Source organism: Labrus bergylta, chromosome 11, assembly GCF_963930695.1.
Source record: "Labrus bergylta chromosome 11, fLabBer1.1, whole genome shotgun sequence".
NCBI lineage: Eukaryota > Metazoa > Chordata > Actinopteri > Labriformes > Labridae > Labrus > Labrus bergylta.
The window spans coordinates 16689013-16711226 of record NC_089205.1 but is presented as its reverse complement, the minus strand read 5'-3'; the positions used below and the strand labels follow the sequence as shown (position 1 = coordinate 16711226).

Genomic DNA, 22214 nt, shown 5'->3' with positions numbered 1-22214 from the left:
CCCCACCCTCTCCTGTGTATTTAAATCCCTGATATCATGCTTTGCCCTTTTCTTTCTTCACTCCAGTGTATGACACCCTGCTAGAAATGATTTCCTCTCTGACTGCACACAATGGAGACAGACACATTGTAATGCATATCTATATCTGGACTCTTTGTGTAGTAAACAAGCAGCATCCTCTATGAAACATGATCATATCTTTCACCATTTATGATCATGTTATTTTTCTGTGGCATCACTGCAAATGCTGTATTGCCAGTGACTACAGTGCCTCAGCTGCTATTTGGCCTGAATGTGTTTAGCCTGAATGTGCTACACGGTTCAGCACATAGAACATATCCACTCCCTATTATAGAGCTTATATGTGAAATCTGAAATGTATTTGTGTGACTTTGTGTGTTTTTGAAGGAGAGAGGATTTATCGCCCTATTTTTTTCAATTCATGTGATGGTTTGAATCTGTGTGTGTCTGTGAGTGTGAATGTGTGTGTGTCTGAATGAATGTAGATGAGACAGAAAAAGCTGCATTATGCATAGCGGTTCACCATAGGCAATATCCTTGCTTCTCCAGCATACATATTCATACACCATTTTCATATCCACAGCAAGCACAGTGTAAAAAAAAAGTGCAAATGTGTTTTGAGTGTACAGCAAGGAAAGATTTGATTCAAAAGAAAAACAGACAAAAAGGAAACACAGGCCCAAAGAAGAGTCAAGTTTTTAATAAAGAGAAAAAGGCTCAAAGAGGGACAAATACAGAGCAAGATTATAACATTTATTTTTTGTGTGTTTCACTTGAATCAATCAGACCTTCTTTGCGTAATCGATGCATCCAGGCTTGAAGAAGGGAAATTAAAATACAGTTGATGATCAGGACTGCCCAAATGAAAAGCAAAAACGGGGTTATCATACTTCATGTGATTAGATGAGATGTTTACAGTTTTTGAGAGAAAATTTGTTTCATGTACGGCCTTGGTTTGGTAACTTTGTTTATTATGTAAGTCATGCTACTAGTGCAATTCTTCGAGTGTAGGCAACAAAAGCAACAAATCACAGCTTTCTTTTAACCAACAGCTGCAGGGGGGAACCTCTTGTGCCTAGTGACACAATTGGAACGTTTTTAACCAATGATTCATCTGATTTCACTCCCTTTTTCTTTCATATTCCATTTTGTTGTTTTGAAGTCAAACTCTAAAGAAATACTGCCACAAGACAAGGTTGTGGTGGTTCCTCTAGCTTGAAGTTATAATCCATGAACTCTACACTGGGGTTTGCTCCTGGTTATACACATTTGTTGTTGCATGTGTGAGTGTATGTTTGTGAACTCAGTAACCAGAATGTATACCACAGGACAAGGTGATTCCACAGCTGCTGTTTTTGAGTTGTTTCTCCCTCTGTTTAAATTGTGGCATTAGACCTCTTTTAGTTAGTTTGAAGCCTTTTTTAATGATGTCAAATGATAGTTTATAGTTTGAGTTTTGAACAGATTATCCACTTTTACAGTAAGCTGAGGTTTACATCCAGGGGGGCAGGACCCCTGCAAGGGATCAAATATGATTACCAGGCTTGGAAAATCCGAAATAGGGCTATCACTGCCACACAGAAATGTTTTTATGTAGTCAGTCTGTCCTCTCTTTTTTTTTTTTTTTTTTTTCTGAAAAATTGAAATCATTTATAAAAATGTAATTTGGCCCCCTTGTGACCAGAGAGGATTCAGTTAAAATGGTGATTTTCTTTTTTAAATGTAATGACCAATTTAGGAGGGGTAAATATATATTGTCCAAAGGTTTAGTAGCATTAGAAGTGTTCTTCTGTAAATGTTCTTCTGGTAGTTTCAGTAATCTGTCATTTCTTCCCATGTAAAATTGGAATCAGTCTTTAAAATCCGATATCAGTTGGACTGTAACCCTCATGTTTTTTTTCTAACGGAGGAATGTCAACACACAAACAAGATTGTAAATTGAATTGATTCTAGTAAGATGACCAAACATGCTTTAACACCAAGTTTTACATTTGAAACGATCCCATACAAGCAATTCCTCTCAGTAAAAGGTGTCAAATACAAGGTGTTTGTGGTAATGGTTGGTTGGACTTTTGGGGGTGTATTGGATTAAAAAAAAGGTTAGGAATTCACTATTCTGAAGGAAACATTATTTTGTGATAATGCATAAAGGAAAGGATGACAGTATTCTAAACACACAAACGCCTTTGCAGTGATTTTAGTTCCTTCTGTAAGAGCCTTTCAGCTACAATACAAAGTTCTTTCCACAGAAATATTCTGTGTCTAAAAATAGACACATCAGAGAGAAGCAGGTCCCTGTCACTGTTATCGTCTGCTAATAGTTACCTCCTTATTTGCTCAGCATGGAAACACTTCCGTGTGCGTTCTTCACCCGGCCCCTCTTACACTACGTCGCTCTCCGTGGTGCTGAAAGTGCAGATCAGTCAGCCTATGAAGCAGCCTGTGAGAGCAATTGACATGGATTCCAACAGTAGGATGGATTGAACTTGACCTGAATTCAGATTTTTGAAACACAGAGGAACTGCTCCAATTCTTCCTGCTGTATGCATGAAGAACAATGACTGTGTACCTCCTCAGCGATCATATCTTGCTCTGCTGCTGGCTTAGTTTGACACCAAGAAGTGAGGCAGTCATTAAACATTAACCTCTGACAGACACACACTCACCCCCCTGCATCCAGAACACCTCTGCACCTGAGCACCTTTACCCCCAACCGGCCACCCAAGTCCTGTCTACAATCTCACACTCCTGCCCCACTCTCGGATCTCTGCTTTCCTCTCTACACCCACACACACAAGGGAAGCATGCAGGGAAGTCGGATAGCGGCCTCCCACAGCAGTGCGATTACAGAGTGAATAGACTGTTTGTGTGTTAAATGTGAAAGGAGATTATGTGGGTTTAACTCCTCTGCGTCTGGCATACAAATTCCAATTGCACAACATTGCCTGTCTGTGGTGTGGCAGGAAAAGACAAGGGGGAAAGTGTGTTTTGTGTGATGGAGGGTGTATCTGATTTGGGGGGGGGGCATGACAGCATGATGAAAAACTACAAAAAGGAAGACAAATATGTCAGAAAGATAAAAGAGAGGGATGCAAATCGATGCACAAAGTTGTAGATAATGTAGGAGAAAGTGAAATTCACCTTTTGTATGGAGTTTTCCTCCTTAATCCCCTTCATGCAATGCTATTAATGCCATTATACATGTCACTATTTCAACTAAACCGAACAGATAGAGGAAATGGCCTTTTGTATCCACCACGTAGGATTTAAAAGAGATAGCCACTGGGCTCCTGTCTCTCATTTTACAGCTTCTTAGGGATGATGTCCATCGATTTAAAGGATTTGTGCAAATTAGCCTAAATGACATCTGATTCTTCTTATCCGCGCTATTTTATCCCAACACAGAGAGCATTTCAGAGATAGGGCTAATCCAGCCATTGTTGACACAATCCGGGAAAAGGGATTAATTAAGTATCATTGTCTGAGGAGAAACTTCTTTGGCTCTGGGGCGCAGTGTCTTCCCCTGGCTGCTAGCCAAGCTGAGCTCAGCACTTCTTTACGCTCCTCTACAACCCCCACCCCCCACAGCATACACACACACACACACACACACACACACACACACACACCAGAAAAAAAGACAGATCTTAAAAGACGCTTCGCTGTAAAGTGGAAGAAGGCGTTTGAGAGAGAGGATATATGGTGGTCTGTCTCCCCCAGGTCAACTTATCTGGCAGCAGCTCTTCATCTGTGCAACAATACTGTTGTTTTACAGCTAGCATCTGTGCTACCCAGCTCCTCAGGCTCCCACAGATACAGAAAACTACCAACAATAGATATTAGTGACTTGAACTGGACGGTGAAGTGCAGCAGTTTGTTATCATGCTCTTGTGAATACTTTGTTGTCATCAGTTGTAGGAAAACTAGAGTTTTGTGACCCATGTTCCCTTCTTTTAGGAGGCTGATTTTCCAAATAGCTTTCTGGTCACGTATTAATTTGTGTTTATGAGGAGGGATTAGATGGTTGGCTGTAGTTTCTCACATAAGGAAGTACTTGTTTGGGTAGAGGGGACCTGAATTCCTGTAGATCCAGCTCATATACTCTCTATGAATGGTTGTGTATGTTTTTTGAGACATCAGGGTGTTTATAAAAATACATTTTGGAGCTCTTTTGTCTAAAAATAATTGAGCCTGATCAGACAAAAGCCTCCCTACTCACATTAAGAATTGACTACAAAGTAGAACAAGAACTCTGCTGATAACAAAATATTGCATTCCTATGTAAATAACAGTTTTTAGAGATTGTACTTTCAATAGTTTTTCAAGTGGTATACCGGTAATCGACAGACATTGGTCCATCAAAAGCGATGTTATTAGCTGATGTGTGTTTGTTGTGTCGCATCAGTTTGCAAGCTATTGTGCCTAAATGCGTATTCAGAGAAAATGTTTTTTATTTGGCAGAAGACGACTCTGATTTGGTTTCATGGTCACATAAAAGAAAATGTTAGTTGTGTGGAAGTCTTACATGTCTCTGGGAAAGACAGGGTGCAGTTTGTAGGACATTTTCCTGTGAGGAACTACTGACATTTATTTAAATGCATCAAATATCATGGCTCATTTGAGAAAAAAAAAAATAAGGTATCGGAATCAGTGATCGGCGCAGTTGTCATTGGCCATGATTATCACGGTGCATGTTAAAGTTAGTCATGCTGACCTTCGGATTGATTATTTTAAAACTGTATCTGAATGTCTAATAAATATTCTGTGGCTTTTTTTTTTCAAATTTACCAATCACCTATGTAAATGTACTCTATACTCCATGGTTTACAACTGTAAAGACGTTGTGGGAAAAATGTTTCTCAAAACTTTTAACCTAGTTTTTCTGTTTAAGGAAATTCGGCCATTATGTTTTAATATTGTCAGTATTGTGCTGCTCTCATATCAATATTTTCATTGTTAAAACTTTTTGGGCACCAGGCAGTTGTCATTCAGATGAAGATTATTTCAGGAAAGGATAAGTACTCTACTTTAAATACTGCATTTATACTGGGGACATAATATCTAAAGTAAGAAAAGGTCAAGTGTTGTATGTTCTCATAAGGAGAATCAGTTATGTGTTTTATTTTTCTGCTGATGATGATAAATAAGTCTGTTCTTCCTCTGCACTGTGATGTGATGTGCGCATGCTCCCTCTCCTCATACCTGTCTGCAATATGAAAGTTTCCTGTCCGTCTGACACTTACAGACTCACCACTCTGTCTCCCTTTCTCTCATCCTAACAGTCAACAGTGAGGATGTTGTCTCTACACGACTGTACTTTGTGAACGCCTCCCTGCAGCGGGTGACCTTCTCTAGCTCGGTGGGGGTGTCCCTGCCCTGCCCCGCGGGCGGCGCACCCCATGCCGTCCTGCGCTGGTACCTGGCTGCCGGAGACGACATTTACGACGTGCCCCATATCCGCCATGTGCATGCCAACGGCACCCTCCAGCTCTACCCCTTCTCTCCCTCCGCCTATAACAGCATCATCCATGACAACGAGTACTTCTGCACTGCTGAGAACCAGGCAGGCAAGATTAGAAGCCCCAGCATCCACGTCAAAGCAGGTGAGGACTTGACACCCATACATGTTTGTTTGTTTTAGATCTTTACATACATTGGGGCGGCTGTGTCTCGGTGGTAGAGTCGGTTGTGCAGCCAGTTCTTGGGCAAGACTCTTAACCCCAAGATGCTCCTGCGGCTTTGTTAGTGGCATATGAATGTGTATGAATGGTTTAGTTTAATACTGATGGCCACTTTACATAGCAGGGTCTGCCATGTCTGAGTGTGGTGTGAATGGGTAAATTTGACCTGCAGTGTAACAGCGCTGTGAGTCGTAACCTCAAGTCCATTTAACAATTTCTGCTGTAGAGACTACACAGACAACACTTTTACAACTGGTAGAGTTTGTCATTTACAATCTTATTTTTATGTTTTCTTGCAATAATATAATTGTGTTGTTGTTGTGTTAAATAGGGATGTAATTGTACACAGAGGCCAAAGTTCAGTTCGCACCTTGGTTTAGGGGTCATGGTTCGGTATGAGTTTAGTTCACCAGGAAAAAAGAAACAAAAAGTCCCGAATGCATAACTCTACTTAGTTACCTTTAGTGTTGTTTAGAACTACCTGCCACAGTTGCTACAGCCTGTAGTGTATTAAACATTTTAAAAAAGAGAGGAAAACAAAATCAGATAAATGAAATTAAATGGCAAGACAGAAATGATTACCATCTCCAGATTTAGTTAGGGAGTAAAACTTAGAGACTAAAGACAGTACACAAATAAAAACTCTTTTTAGAAGCTAAATAATGGAATTTCAATCATGGGACTAAAAATGTTAATAATCACGATGAACTAGGATTAACTATTGAATTTCAGCTCTTAATCGCAATTACATTTTTTTAATTTTTTGACAGCCCTAACATTTATGATTAACTTTGCAATCTGGGAGGTTTCTTTACTCTGCTGAAAAGCACATCTGGGTGATGTACTTTAATACCACGCTAATACTCATTGGCATACAATACATTTCCAATGACATATGGCAGTACCAAATATTTCACTGCCTCACATGCCTCTATAAATGAAAGTCTAAAAACCATCAGGAAGAATTCACTGTGGAAAAAATTGAGCAACAATAACGGCATCACCTAACTTCAGCTCAGGATCTGTAAATCTGTCCACACAGCCATCAGATTGGCATCCTAAAACAGCAACTCCTCTCAGCTGGGGGTGAAATGTCTCAGAGCACAGTCATGACCCTGTGTATTAAAGTCCCCCAGAAGACACACACACAAACACACACACAGTCACAGTTGGCGTGTTGACCTGTCCGCACTCCATGCCAAGGTCAAAGCTGAAGAGAGGTGCAGAACACACTGTTAGAGGGTGTTACTGCTCTTTCTCACTTTAAAAAACATACGCACAGACACACACTCACATACAAACATACACAAACATCACATGCATGTGACCTAATGTGACATGCACAAATTACATGTGTATTTTCCAGACTTAATTGTATGTGTGTTCACATGCATTTTCCTATGCACATACCCACCCACACACACTTGCATGCATGCACACCAGCCTGTGTGTAGCTCATGCCAGCAAGCCTCCTGTCTCCCAGTCTCTCCATCTGTCCATGGACTGGAGAGTCCCCGAACTACACACACACACACACGCACACACACACACACACACACACGCACACACACACACACACACACACACACACACACACACACACACACACACACACACACACACACACACACACACACACACACACACACACACACACACACACACACACACACACACATGCACAGATACACAAAGCCATTTTCATCAAGCTGGCTCTTGGTGTTTAGTTGCCAGCTCTTTGTCAGGGTGTTAGGAGTCAGCTTGAGACTGAAAAGATGAGGTAAAGAAGACATGAAAAAAAGTAGATTTTAAGGTCATGCTAATAGCTAGGCAGACATTTTGACTGTGTTGATCAATCCTGCATGGAGAGACAATCAGCATTTTCCTACCCACAACATGACAACGAACAAAATAATTCTCCGAAAATACTGCCAGATCTTTTCCTCACACAAAGATAAACAGATAAACATGCAAACACACACACACACACACACACACACACACACACACACACAAGCACATAAACACACCCATATGGCCTGTGCTGTCCCCAGAGGAGGACAGTCCCCGCAGCGTGAGAGTGACCTTCCAGCCAGCCTCAGTGTTGGGATGACCTTCCCACCCAAATAATTACAACAATTAATCAATTAAATGCTGAGGCAACCACAACTCCGCAGCTCCATAACCAGGGCTCACATGCATGCTTGTGCACCTCATTACCTCCACATTTCCACTCATGCACACACACGCACACACACACATACACGTACACACACTCAAGCTTAAGCACAACCGTGCTGTTGCCATGGGCGACAGAGGCGTGAGCGCCAGGGTGTGGCATGCCCTGTCTCAGGTGGCGCAGGAGAATGATGACAGCTGACAGCTCACAGTGTGACACCCCACTTTCCAAAAATCTGCCCCACCCCTACTCTCTCTCTCTTTCTCTCTCTCTCTCTCTCTCTCTCTCTCTCTCTCTGTCTCTCTCTCTCTTTCTCTCTCTCTCTCTCTCCCTCCCTCCCTCCCTCATTTCACATCTTTTCATCTCTCTCTATCTCTCTCCCCCTTTCTCACCCTCTCATGCATGCTGATTATGGTCCAATAATAGCAGCAGCTTCTGTCTGGATATCTCTACATTCATGAAAATCACTATGTGGACTGATTGTTTTGTGCTTTTATTTTGTTCGTTAGTTTGCAGCTCTAGTTTTCTGTTTTAATTTTTTTTAAAGGGTTAATACCAAGCTACTTCTCATGTTCTCAAAAAATGTTGAAATTGCTGTTGAAATAGTTCCATAGATATAGACAGGTAAATATTTATTTAATAATGATGTAATATGTTTAATAATAATAATTTTTTGGACAAAAACTATTTTGAAACTCCTGTGTCCTGAAGTGAACTCCAAAGCATCCTCTTCTTCTTCATCCTTCAGTTTCAGATTGAGGTCCTTACTGTTCGCTCGTAAACTATGTTATTTGAACTTATGACTGTAAACTGCTGATAATTTACTCTCAGTCAGTCATTGGTTTCCCATCAATGTCTGTATGACAATCGAGAAGCACAATTTTTTAATTAGCATTTGTCTTCATTCATATTTTTTCTGACAACTATAACATGACATTGTGTTTTTAAGTCCAGATTGTTTGAAAGAACAAAACAGTTATTTTTTCAATTAACTCTACAATGGACTGAAAATGTTTTTACTTTAAAAAAACATTTATTTGGAGTTTTGTCTCTCGAAATTGATTCCCTTGGATTACCATTTTGGAGTAAAAAATAAATAATATTCCAGGAAAAAAAAAACTTTAGTTTCCTTCCTGTAACATAGTGTCGTCAACATTTTACATCCCAGTTATTTAGCTGTCTGAACCCGTTTTGTAATGTTTCCAGCAGGGATGTGTCTTATAAATAAAAGTACTTTTTGAAAGTCACTGGCACAAAGACACAGTCTCCATCGTCCCAGGTAGGAGACTCAATCAATGATTGTTGTTTGAAATTCACCAAAAACAAAGTCTAAGTCAGCCCAACATCATCAGTGACCAACTTCAAAGAGATGGACCAAGATGAACATCTTAGTTTGTTAATTGAAATTTTCATTTACAGGCTAACAGATTTAGCGTCCTGATTGCTGTAATTTGAACTTCAGAAACTGTTTTTACTTAACAATGTTAAAAAAAATTGAATGAATCCTTACGTTAAGAGATGCCACGTTAGTTTCTTAATCTGTAACGCTACAGTTTTGTTACCTTAATGCTTTCTTCTTCTGTTTTTATTTAATGGCGGTTAGCTAAACAGCTTCAGATGTGCTGTAGCCAATAATGGACAAAATATATTTGTTAAGTTGATATAAAAAATTCTTTGGAAATAATTTTCATCAGCCAAGTGATACCAAGTTTAGAGACACAGTGTCAGGTGTGCGAGTCAGAGGGTTTCATGTTTTGTGCGTACCTCCTTACACAAAGTTGATCAAATGAAATGAATACACCTGTTCAATGAGCTCACCTCATCTCCCTTTTGTTTTGACTTGAACACACAAACCTGTGTATGCCTGGGTCAAGGCAGCAGGTGTTTACACCCCGTTCCTCCATCTGCCCTCACTAATACAATAAGTAGGGACTCTGAATTTGATACACAAGGACTGCCTCTCTTATCCTTTCAGCAAAGAAACCTGCATCCATTCATTTCTCCAGTGTGTCATTATTTTTCTTTTCCTCTATCGCTCTCCTTCTCTGTGTTTTTGCTTCTCACTTTATGAATAAGTAAATGCAGTATTTGGTTTCCCTGTCGTTAATTATTGAAGCGACAGTGATACAAGACTTGCCTCCCAGTGCGCCCAGTGCACCAGACTCCATGTTTTAGCTCGTTCCTAGGCAACCAGGCTGCATATAGTCAGGCATCAGTAACATCCTAATGATTCTGGTGCGCATGCGATGAGGGGGAGTGCAATTTACACACAAATCAGCCAGGCTACCATTTGCATCCTGTCACAAGACGTAAGAGAATGAATATGTGATTTTTTTTTTCCCTCAGTGTCTTTCACATCTTGGAAGAGGAACGCGTGGTAAATGTTGCCTCTTACTGAAGTTGGTTTCATACGAAGTCAGGGTTCCATAAGGGGCTTGTTTGAGAGATTTTTAAACCGGGAGAAAACGTTGAACAATATTTTTTAGAGGGTAGCTAGTGTAGGACAGGACAACATGGTTTGGCCTTGACTGGATTTGAACATCAGCTAATTGGACGAGGTCGACTGTCATCATTGCACCAAACACTCACAAGCTGTCAAACTGGTTTTAAAACCCTCTTTGAGAGGCTCAGTGGACATTGGGGATTTTCCCTTTTATTGACAAGAGTCAGCAGGTCAATCAGAGAGTAAATCAAAGATTGAAAGAATTAGCTCAGACACAGCAGACAAGGGCCGATCAGTCGATCCTGGATATTGATCCGCAGGTAGATAGCATCAGTGAGAGGCCAGCACTGTTTAAAGGAAGAATTGAATTGAAGACTTCATTGAAATGATATGTCCTTTATATTTGACTTGTTTACAAATGAGGCTTCAGCTCACATTAGTTGTGTGTCTGTGTCAGGTGACCAAAGTGAGAGGTGATATGCTCCCTGGAGGTTTTACTGCTACTATTAATATAACTCAGACCCAATGAAGATTTAGCAATACAAGACAACAGAAAGACCCTAAATCATTTTAAACCTCAGCTTTTGTTGTGGTTTTTGTCAAAACTCTGACGGAACACAGTTAAACCGTAGTTAATGAAGACAGAGTAATGTCACTTGCTGATGAAAACGGTACTATGAACATTTTTCCACTCAAGGGTTTCATTGTATTTTTTTTGTACATCAAAAATCCTAAACTTAGACTTTGATAAAAAAAACTTAAACTTTGATAAAAAAAAATAAAACAATTTCTATATCATTCTTGATACTACTGTCAAATTAGAGAACTTCCAGCAGAGCCTCAATGATAGGCCTACGTCACAGTGGACAGCGGCAGATTACCTCCAGAACATTAACTGTTTGTCAGTGCGTTCTGCAGACCACCGAAGAAGACCCAACAGTGAGGTGCATCATCAGATGGCAAACATTGATAACAATTGTTTTACAGCAAGACTATCATAACCTATGTAAAATATCTACAGCTGTGTTTGGCTTGGTCACAAATAGGATGGATGGTAAAACTTGTCCTCTTTTCACCCTGATGTGAGCTTCTTTGCTTCTTCACACGTCAGGTCACAATTAAAAAAAGTCCAAGTTCAGCCAATTATAGAAAAAAAAGCGCTAAGGCGATGGACAGAATCAGACAAAGACTTGTGAGATTAAACCTCAGACTCTAAGGTGAAAGACTCCACACTACTCGGACAAGGACACAGGCTTTGGTTCCACTGGGTTCCAGTGACAGTGGTGGCTGGCATAAAGCATTATTAATGACCAAGGAAACTGGCCTTCAGGCTAGGCGTTAATTATATCACAGGAGAGCTGGGGGAGAGAGCAAACACGCAGGAAGGCGGGGCCACTCCCTCTGTTGTGTGTGTGTGTTTTTACATTGTTAAGACATTACAGTCTTAATTTTAAAGGGTAGAATAACAGTGATAGATTGTAAGATTACATGGCCTAACACACTCCCCATGTCAAGCCTTATAGTTGGACCCAGTCTGATTTCTGGAATTGGAGTTTTTTGGTCTCATCATTCTCGTCAGATTTATAGAAATAAGATAAAAGTGGAATCTACACAGTTCAGCTCTAGAAAGCCTGGCCCAGTGTTCATTCAGTCAAGCTAGCATGCCCTTGAACTTCCTGTCTCTCCTCCTCACCAAAACAATCCATTCATTTAATTTCCCTTTACTTAATTTATTTAATGAAAATGTATGCTCTGATTCAGCATTTCACATCTCTCCCTAATCTTAATGTGACAGAGTTAACTGAAGAGATAATTTGGTTAGCTACAGGCTACTGTTGTCATCATTAAGCCTGGCTAAGTCACCACCATCCTCTGCTGTACACTGGCGCACATTCACAGCCTGGTCCCTTGCATGCCATGTGCAGAGGGTGTGTTTCTGACGCCTGGCGCCTGCATGTGACAGGTCCATCGGCTGTGAGCAACTCTCCACTCCCGGCCGTCTCATAGCATCTGTGGCGTTTTTCTTTAAAAGGCCAAGGACCGCTCACAGTGGATCCCATTCAACAAAGCTCCATGTCAGCCTGCCTAACAATCACAGGCTGACTTAAAATGTTGGGCCGAATAGAAAAACCCTTGCTTTAATAAAACTGAACAGAACACCAGACATTTTTCCCCCCCTAGACCAGTCCCTGATTTAAATATGTGTTAAACAGCCAGACAGATGTCAACTGCATTGTGTCAACATGTGTATCAAAGAGGAGTGATTTTTTATTTTAAACAGTGTCTTAGCTGGTTGACAAACAATATCACAAATCATTTTTATAGTTGATTTTGTCTTTTCTAATATTGCAGTATATTTGCTGCTTAAAACCTCATGAATTTAACAAATGAATGCTTTCTTCAGTATTGTGAAAAACTGTCCAGACTGTTTGTCTGGAAAAACAAGCAATATGTGGACTTCACCTTGAGTTTTTGGTAATTGATTAGAGTAAGAAATGCTGCCAAAGTAAAGTGCAATAAATCTTGGTAACACAACAACTATTCACCCATGGATTGTTGTCCTAAAGGCCTTAAAATACCCAGAACTTGCTGATTTAAGCTTTGCAAATGTGGCAATTTGATGACACATTTGTTGGATTTCGGGGATCTTGGGATGCCGGATTGTTGATCTAACATAACAACAACTTCAAGGCTTAATCTTTGGCTCTTGAAAAGTGTGATGGACATTTTTAGCTTTTCTCAATGGAGTGTTTTCTTACAACAACAAAAATACAAAAAATCTTTACTTGTCACACACATTTGTCTGCTCCTAACTTTCACCACTTTCACTTTGGTTTAGCTTTTTTGACATCTACTCTCCCCATCAGGCATCATGCTTTAATTGACTGACTTAATCTCTTTTCTCCACAGTGTTCAGGGAGCCCTACACAGTCCGCGTGGCCGACCAGCGCTCCATGCGGGGTAATGTTGCTGTGTTCAAGTGCCTCATCCCCTCTGCTGTCCAGGAGTACGTCAGTGTTGTGTCCTGGGAGAAAGACACAGTCTCCATCGTCCCAGGTAGGAAACTCAACCAATGATTGTTGTTTAAAAATTCAACAAAAACACAGTCTAAGCCACCCCAACATCAATCTTTTGTCTTCTTTTGCTGAAATGTACAGTCACTGCAAACTCTATTCACTGGATGGTGGCAGTTATATTTTACTTAAGTGTTTGCTGTCTGTGTTTGAGTAGGTGGTATAGGTAAAAATAAAAAGCAAATGATCAAATGTCATACTTTTATGCCAATGAACTCAAGAAGTTGTACCCTCTGAGAAATGGGAAATCTCAAATTAGATTTTCTTTCAGATTTTTACTGCTGAAGCTTTTCTCTTTGTTTCCCCTTTGCCATCGTTGGCAGCCCTTAATCGATACTAATCAATTCAAGTGTGTCACTTATACCCTGTTATTTTGTCAGTGAGAGAAGATGGAGTAAAGGTTTAAAGAATGGTCCAATCATTCAAAAAGAAGTCTGATGAAATGGCCTTTGCCTGGCACATCCCTCGCTCCTCACTCACTGACTGACACTGCGGTGGTTAATAGCTGTGTTATTGGGATAAATCAGGCATTAGTAGACTGTGTGTGTGTGTGGTGGTGGAGGACGGGGGGGGTCTAATTTGATGAGTGATAGATTTGTTTAGCTGCTCATCACAGTTACCCGAAAGAGAGCAGCCACACCTTTAGGGCTCTGCTGTGTCTGGAGCTTTTTTCTCTGCTTCATCTGATTCGACCAAATGTTTAACTGAGGAATAATTATGATATTAGTTTGAAAAACAGCCTCTTACATGCTCCTGTATTTGTGTGTGTGTGTGTGTGTGTGTGTGTGTGTGTGTGTAGGCTGGGTTGTTGACAGTTGCTCTTTGCAGTGATAGCAAATTGCAGAGTGTCAGACGAGACAGTTTAGGTCAGATGATGCGTTTTTCTCCCTCTGCCCCTTATCTGACTCTGTGATACAGAGCACCTCTTTCATCTCCCTCTGTAGTGTGTGTACGTGTGTGCTTGTGTGCCTCTTTGTATGGCTCTGTCCTTCACACGGGAGCACTCATTGATCCAGCACAGCTGTAGTGTGTGTGTGTGGTTGTGTGAGTGTGTTTGTGTGTGTGGCCTGAGGGGGGTTTCCAGTCTGGATCGATAAAGCTTGCTGTTGGATTTCCCTCTCTCTTGTCACGGATCCCTCAGTGTGGGAGCACTGAGACCGGGCCAGTGTGTTTAACGCTAAAACACGCACTTATGAACAAGCAAGAGCATGTATGTCAACATGTGTACACACCGACCCACAGATTAACATGAGGAGCTTTAAATGGCTGAGCTGACAAGTTATTTATACACTAAAATAGAAAAAGCTGTGAGTAAAAATAATACTATTGTATTTTTATAGAGTAATATGCTTAATTTTATATAAAAATAAACTACTCTGAGGAGTTTTCATAAATGTCCTCATTTAAAACAACTGTATTGAACCACAGAACAATATATTTATAAATAGATTAGATGATATGAATACTGTCATATCGTTTAAAAAATAATATATCTTGGAGTGGACACAGCATGAAATATACAATTGATATATATATTTTTTTACATCCAACAACAAAATAAAAGTTCGTCAATTTGAAAATGAACATTACTTTTCTTAGAATAGATGCCAGAAAAAGGCTTGTTCAAGCTTCTCCAGTGGAAGGATCTTTCTCTTTTTTATTTCTTTCTTTTGAAGATTTGAATTTTGTTTTTTTTTGCCTTTTTGATGGGACAGTTGCTGGAGTAGGAAATCGGAGAGAGAGTGGGGAATGACATGTGAAAGGCGCTGCAGGTCGGATTCAAACCTGGTGGCACATTTGGAGGTCTATAGCCTCTATACATGGGGTGGGACATAACCGCTAGGCCATCTGCACCCTGGATCTTTTTATTTTCTATGACTTTTTTTTATTTTTATTAAAACCCTGAATATTTTGGAGTTATGGACTTTTCTAAACAAGACGTGATAATGTCACCCTAAATCTGTGTAAGAGCAACTGTAAGGACCAAATTACCACTCGGGATTAATAAAGTATTTCTGATTCAGATCTTACTCTGATTCTGAAGTTGAGGACACTTTTTGGTTATTGTGTTGTTTTTCACATTACTTATTTTATAATTAAAAGACCAAATTGTTGATCAAATAATCTAGAAAATATTGATTACCTTTTCAAAAATGAAAAAAAAAGTTAGAGCTTTTTTTGTTTTTCATCTCTCTCTCTCTCTCTCCTGTCTCTCTGTCTCTCTCGCTCTCTCTCTCTCTCTCTCTCTCTCTCTCTCTCCTGACTCTCTCTCTCTATCTCTCCTGTCTCTCTCTCTCTCCCTCTCCTGTCTCTCTGTCTCTCTCCTGTCTCTCTGTCTCTCTCTCTCTCTCTCTCCTGTCTCTCTCTCTCTCTCTCTCCTGACTCTCTCTCTCTCTCTCTCTCCTGTCTCTCTCTCTCTCTCTCTCTCCTGTCTCTCTGTCTCTCTGTCTCTGTCTCTCCTGTCTCTCTGTCTCTCTCTCTCTCCTGTCTCTCTGTCTCTCTGTCTCTGTCTCTCCTGTCTCTCTGTCTCTCTCTCTCTCCTGTCTCTCTCTCTCTCTCTCTCTCTCTCTCTCTCCTGTCTCTCTGTCTCTCTCTCTCTCTGCAGGCCTGATGAATAGGTCTTATTAGTAACACAGAGCTTCTCTTCTTCGTCTTTCTCTCCATCTTTGGCTCACAGCCTCCTCATCTCTCTCCCTCCCTGGTACAGACTGGTGGCTTGTGTCAGCATCAAGACTACACACACACACACACACACACACACACACACACACATTTTCCATCCCACTCTGCTCCACCTCATCCATCCATCCCGATCCAGTTCATCCATCAGGCAGGTCCTCATGGTGGCTTACAGCCTTCTCTCTTTCGATAGCGCTCCCGACGCTCGAGTGGTTTGCCATTTATAAGGGACATTGTATGCCAAGGTATGGGCTGTGACAGGATGACACATGTCATACATGACGGCCGTGTTGGTCAATAAAGCTGAGTTTGAATGGGCTTTGATGAAGAGGCAGGAGGGTGTTTGCTGACAACTGGCCCTACTGCGAGACAACCCCGCCTGGGTGTCGTGTCACAATTTGACAGCCAAATGTGTTTGCTTTGAGGCCTGTTCATGGAGAAGTGTGTGTGTGCAAACAGAGGAGGGCTTTGTGTGCGTTGACTGGCTCTCCTGTTTTTTCCTCCCCTGTCATACCTCCCCTTCTCGTGCTATCTTTCCATCTCTCCCTCTAATTGAAGGTTTGCTCGTATAGCTGCTGGTTAGAAAATTAGCATTTGTTTGCTTGTCAGTTAAAGAACTGAGAGCCGATGCTCTGTTGACGGAAACTTCATCTGTGTGTGTGTGTGTGTGTGTGTGTGTGTGTGTGTGTGTTTGTGTGTGTGTGTGTGTGTGTGTGTGTGTGTGTGTGTGTGTGTGTGTGTGTGTGTGTGTGTGTGTGTGTGTGTGTGTGTGTGTGTCTGTGTCACTTTGTTAGTATCCATCTCCTCCTCCAGTTGGAGCTTAAAACAGTGTGAGTTTTATCTGGTCACCATGGTAACGGGTGCGAACCGGCAGGCAGAAGAGGAAGGTGTGAGGATGCATCGCTGCCTGATTTTTATTAGTGCATCACTGCGACTTGGCTCCAACACACTTAAGCATGCACACACACACACACACACACACACACACACACACACACACACACACACACACACACACACACAAGCACACACACGCACAAATAGACACAGAGGACACAGATGCATATTTATGTACACTTCAGAGACGGGTAGCAAAGATATACAAGTTATCAATGTTGGGGAAATGAATCTTCCATCTCTAGTTGTTACAATCAAACCTTTGCAACACTTTTATAGGTTATAATGTTCATGAAGTATATTATTATGTATAGTCTTGCTAGGGATGCTTTTTGTATATGTGTGTTCTTTCTGATTACACATGTGAGTAATATATTAAAGCCAGGCCAACACATTGGCTGAGTCAGTTAATCCCTAAATATTTCTTTATTGCTGATGTGTTTACCTATTTATGACAAACTGATGTTAGAAGAAATTCAGTTGTGTTTTGAAAAAGGCCATTTCACCTTCAGAAAGTTGAGAAACAATTTATTCTTTTCTTCTTAAATGTCTTTAATTAGCTGTTAATACAATCAAGGAATTGAAGCTGTGAAATATGAGTTGTGGCACAGGCCTAAAAAAAGTGGTGTAAAAACAAGCCCAACTGATATTTAATCTTTGGCACACTTCATTACAGTTCTAAGGTTAATATAATTTCTTTTTCATAAAATAATTGTAACAAACATGCCAAAACGTAGATTTAAAAAAAAAAAAAAAAAAAGTACTTATCCCTTTAAGAGTCTGGAATAAGCAGTCAGCTCAGTCACTTTGGGGGTTTAGGAAAACATGACTTAAACATCCTATTCACAGCCTGTGAAAATGTCACGCACTGTTATATTAAGATAAAAAAAGTACTTTATTACTACTATGTTGCATAGTGAATCATATTACATACTGGGGTTATTTTTGCCTTTATTGGATTAAACAGCTGAAGAGAGACATGACATGTTGTGAAGAGGGAGTGGGGTTGACATGCAGCCAAGAGTCAAGGTCAGATTTGAACCCTCGGCCGCTGCGACGAGGATGATAGCCTCTGTACATGAGGCTCACATAAATGTTAGGCTAAACGGCAACCCAAAATACAGAATTTTCTTGATATTGATCTGAAATTGATCAAAGATGAATTCATTGAGTCATTGATTGGTCGATAAAGTCAGAGAGAGTGGGAAGAGGGTAAGAAAAAGTGTGACGTCTGCGTGTTTGCATTCACTGATTGAGGTTGTTTAATCCCCTTCTTTTCTTTCACACACACTGCCTCTCTCTTTCTCTCTCTTCGATTCTCTCTCTCTCTCTCTCTCTCTCGCTGTGAAGTGTAGCGTCACCACAGCTGCCGCAGCTTCTTTCCCAGTCTCCATTTTGTGGCCACTCTGCAGAGGCCTTTCGCTCTTTTCTCTCCTCTTCTGTCTTTTCACTCTTTCCTTTAAGTTTATCTCCTCTCTCTCTCTCTCTCTCTCCCTTCCTTCCTCTCTACGTGCACTTATTAGCAATAGGGACAAAGCATCATCTTTTTTCTTCTGCTCCATCAAACTTGCTAGCAAACAACAGATAAAGGCACCAAAAAATGGCAGAATGGACAGAAAAAAGAGAGACAAAGTGGCACAAAAGCATAACATGCTGAATTATGCAGATGGCAAAGTGGGCATAGGATGGAGGGATGATGGTCGGTGTAAGAGGACATATGAGAGGAGCGACAAAGAGAGAGGTGTGCATCGTTTTCTTGCTGTCCCTAGCACCCCAGGGAGGCAGGGGAGGCTGGGGGCTTTAAATCCGCTGTGTCCTGCCATTAAAGATGCATCTGAAGAGTGCTTAATGCCCCCCCCCCCCCCCCCCCCCCCCCCCCCCCCCCCCCACCACCACCTCTACCTACCCTCTCTTCTTCTTGTTTTCTTTTTCCTTCTGACTTTTTTTTTCATGCATCTCTCTTCTGACCATCAGCAATTACACACTTTGTATGCATCTTTGTGTGTTTGGCATTGGGATGGTGGCAGTTTTGTACCAAGTGTGAGGGCAAGGGGGAGCTGTGCAGAGGAAATAGGTGGTGGTTACTTATTAATGTGTGTTTATGGGCTCTAGTGTGTGTGTGTGCATGTGTGTGTGTGTGTGTGTGTGTGTGTGTGTGTGTGTGAACCTGGCAGTGATTTGTGTTAGGTCGGGTTATTTATTCAGCACTCGTGTTTGGATGTTTTACAGAGAGAACAGGTGCAGAGCGACTCTGAGTGCGCTCTGTTTGAGCGGACTGTTTGTATGTGTGTGTGTGTGTGTGTGTGTGTGTGTGTGAGTGTGTGTTAGTGAGACAGACAGACAGACACAGGGGCATTCACTGCTGTCCAGGTACTGATTGGGCTTCAATGTGTAACCGAGCAGTTATTATTCATTTTTATTTCAGTGTTGAATATTAAGATGAATATGCCTTATTGTAGATGGATACACAGACACAGAGAGACGGTGTACGTCCACAGGAACATGGATGTTCTGATAGACATTGAAATTGCGGGAGAGATGGAGGGAGATTGAAGAAGGGAGGGAGGAAGTGAGAGAGGGCTGTGCACGAGGAGAATTTCAATGGCACTCCAATCATGCAGGCAGTCTCGTTAGCCCAGGGAACATTTGCATAGCGCTTCGACGAATTCATTTGGCCTTACTCAGAGAAGATGGCTCCCTTTTCCTCTCTGCTGGTTAGTTATTCATTAGCCGCACACAGCCAAGGTGTGCCCAAGTGTATGCATGTGAATTCATCTGTCTCTGTTTGTTGTCTTTTTTGACCTGGCGGCCAACATGCTTTTAATTTTTTACCCTTAAGTCCTTATTTGTGCATGAGATCATTGCTCGCTGTTTCTGCAGCACGGCGGATATATGTCTGCATTTTTCAAACTGACTAGATGCACGCCTTGCTGTATCCTTCTTCGTATTTACTTACAATAGTAGTGTAAGAACATAGCAGCAAACAAAATTGCTCTAAGATATTTTGCCAAATGCGGAACGGACGTCAGAGCATTACTCATCACCCACCGTGATCTCCTTGCCAACACCCTCTTCTTCAAACATTGATGCTATGCCTCAACTTTGTGTATCACTACTGCATTCTTCATCCTCCTCCTCCTCCTCCTCCTCCAGGCCAAGAAACTAATTAGTGGGAAAAAAAAAACATGGATACGGGGTTCAGACAATCAGATCTATACTGGAGACCATCTCTAATGGGGATCATGGCTTGCATTAAAAAGCATGACACTTGTGGGGTAGGGTGTATGTCAGGGGTGGAGGCATGTTGGGGGAGGAGGGGGGGGGGTGTGTGAGGAAGCAGAGTCAGTAAGTGAAGATGACACACGTAATGAAGAATACAGTGGATGTGTTATTCTAATTATCCCACTGACACCGCCTTGGCATCTAATGTTGTTTGACAGTGCACAACAACCGTGGTGGAAAAGTGTGTGTGTGTGTATGTAGATTTGTGTGATGTGTGTACATGGTTGTGGGAGCATGAATTTGCAAGAAAGCACTTTCAGGAGTCTGACAGCGTTGGTCACATCTCCCTGAGCTGTGAATTTGTTGAGTTTGACCTTTCCTAAAGAGAAGTTGTTTTGTTGGTTTCAAGTAGACAGGGATGAAATAACAACCACATGCTCAACATTATTTAAGGGTACATATTATAATTTGATAGGAATACATTTAGATTACAAATTATCTTGAAATGGCAAGTACGCTGAAATGGCATGCAATATAGGAAAAAAAGTGTTTTTTTAATAAATAAAATAAATAAAAAATATATTTTTTTTCTGATAAACATGCTCATAACAAAAAGCTCTGAAATTAAACATGGCTACTTCAGATGTATTGACTTAAAGGTACCCTGTGGAGTTTTCTGCAAAACATTGATAGAATAAATTACATTCAAACACATTTTTCAATTCCCACTGAAAAATTCTTCAAGGCCTCACAAAAATGTTCACTACATCTTTTTCCTCAAACAATCTTTCAAATACTTTTCTCGCAGCTTTTTCTTCAGAAACTACCTTTCACTTTTGACCTGGCTACTAGTGGTTAAAAACAATGCAACGTGTCTTGAATGATATTCATTTTTAATATTATATAATTAAATATATTGATACAAGTACTTTGCAGGATATTTGTAAATTTTACACATGATTCAAATAATTATTTGTTAAATCCTTTATGAAGAGTGCAAAAACATTAAAAAAGAGATCATGTGACAAAAAAAACAGCATAACTTACTTAAACCCATACTGCACAAGAAGAACCTTTATAACCGTATTAAACTGAATAGGACTGTAATTATGAAAGAGCGTTGTGCTTTATTTTCAGGTGTACATGATGGATTTCCTTTATTAGTAAAGATATGATGATATCTGCCCCAAAAAATAACATGGCATTACACAAACTCACAAAATTGAAGTTCTCTCTCAAAAATGAGTCTCTGGAATTTTTATACAACATAATAAGTGACCGCCAAATCCTTTTTCTTTCTATCCTTGAAAGATGAATGAAAAACAAAAAGGAAGAAAGTAAAGCAAGCACTTGCACCAGAAGTGCATGTGCTTGTGCGTATTTGTGTTTTATGGTAGCACGGTGGGGGCAGGGCAATATGAGAGATATCCTGTTCAGACACATTGCCTCTGGAGCCGACTTAATGACCCGTGACCTGAAGATGTACATGCTATGGAAGGAGAGAGGAGCGGAGGGAGGGAGGGAGGGAGGGAGGGAGGGAGAGTCGCCTACAAGGGACAGAGAGGGAGGAGGGAGGCAGTGAGTTGTGGAACCAGGGACAAAATGGATGAAAACTGTAGCAAATAAAGCAGAGTAGTGGATGCAAATGTGTCTGCTCTGACGTATCTCTCTCTCTCCTTCACTGGGAAGAGTCCTGACTTGACCACATACGTATCCATCATCTGGATGAGGCCCTCCTCTATCTTCCTCTCTACACTGTCTTTGCCGCTTTCACTCACTTTTCCCTCTTCATTTCTGTCATTCCTGTCATCTGGATCATAGATCACAGCTAATCAGAGATTGAGATTGCTAACACAGCTCTGACTTGCAGCGCACTATGCACACAGGCAGAAGAAGCCATAGAAAGATATTGAGCCAGAAAAAAGAGGAAGAGAGAGGTAGAATAATTCTTACAGAGTGTGGGCAGATGACAGGTGAATTATAGTGGCACAGCTTACCTATTTTTCTTAAATTCTACT

At 40.9% G+C, this 22214-nt stretch overlaps 1 protein-coding gene across 1 annotated transcript in view; it reads left to right on the top strand.

Annotated features, from left to right (window-relative positions):
• The window catches only part of dscaml1 (Down syndrome cell adhesion molecule like 1), a 100269-nt gene that overhangs the window by 5076 nt on the left and 72979 nt on the right, over nucleotides 1-22214 (top strand). The window contains exons 2-3 of the mRNA XM_065960106.1: nucleotides 5304-5624; nucleotides 13235-13381. Coding sequence (XP_065816178.1) covers nucleotides 5304-5624; nucleotides 13235-13381 — 468 coding nt within the window. The remainder of the gene's footprint in view (nucleotides 1-5303; nucleotides 5625-13234; nucleotides 13382-22214) is intronic.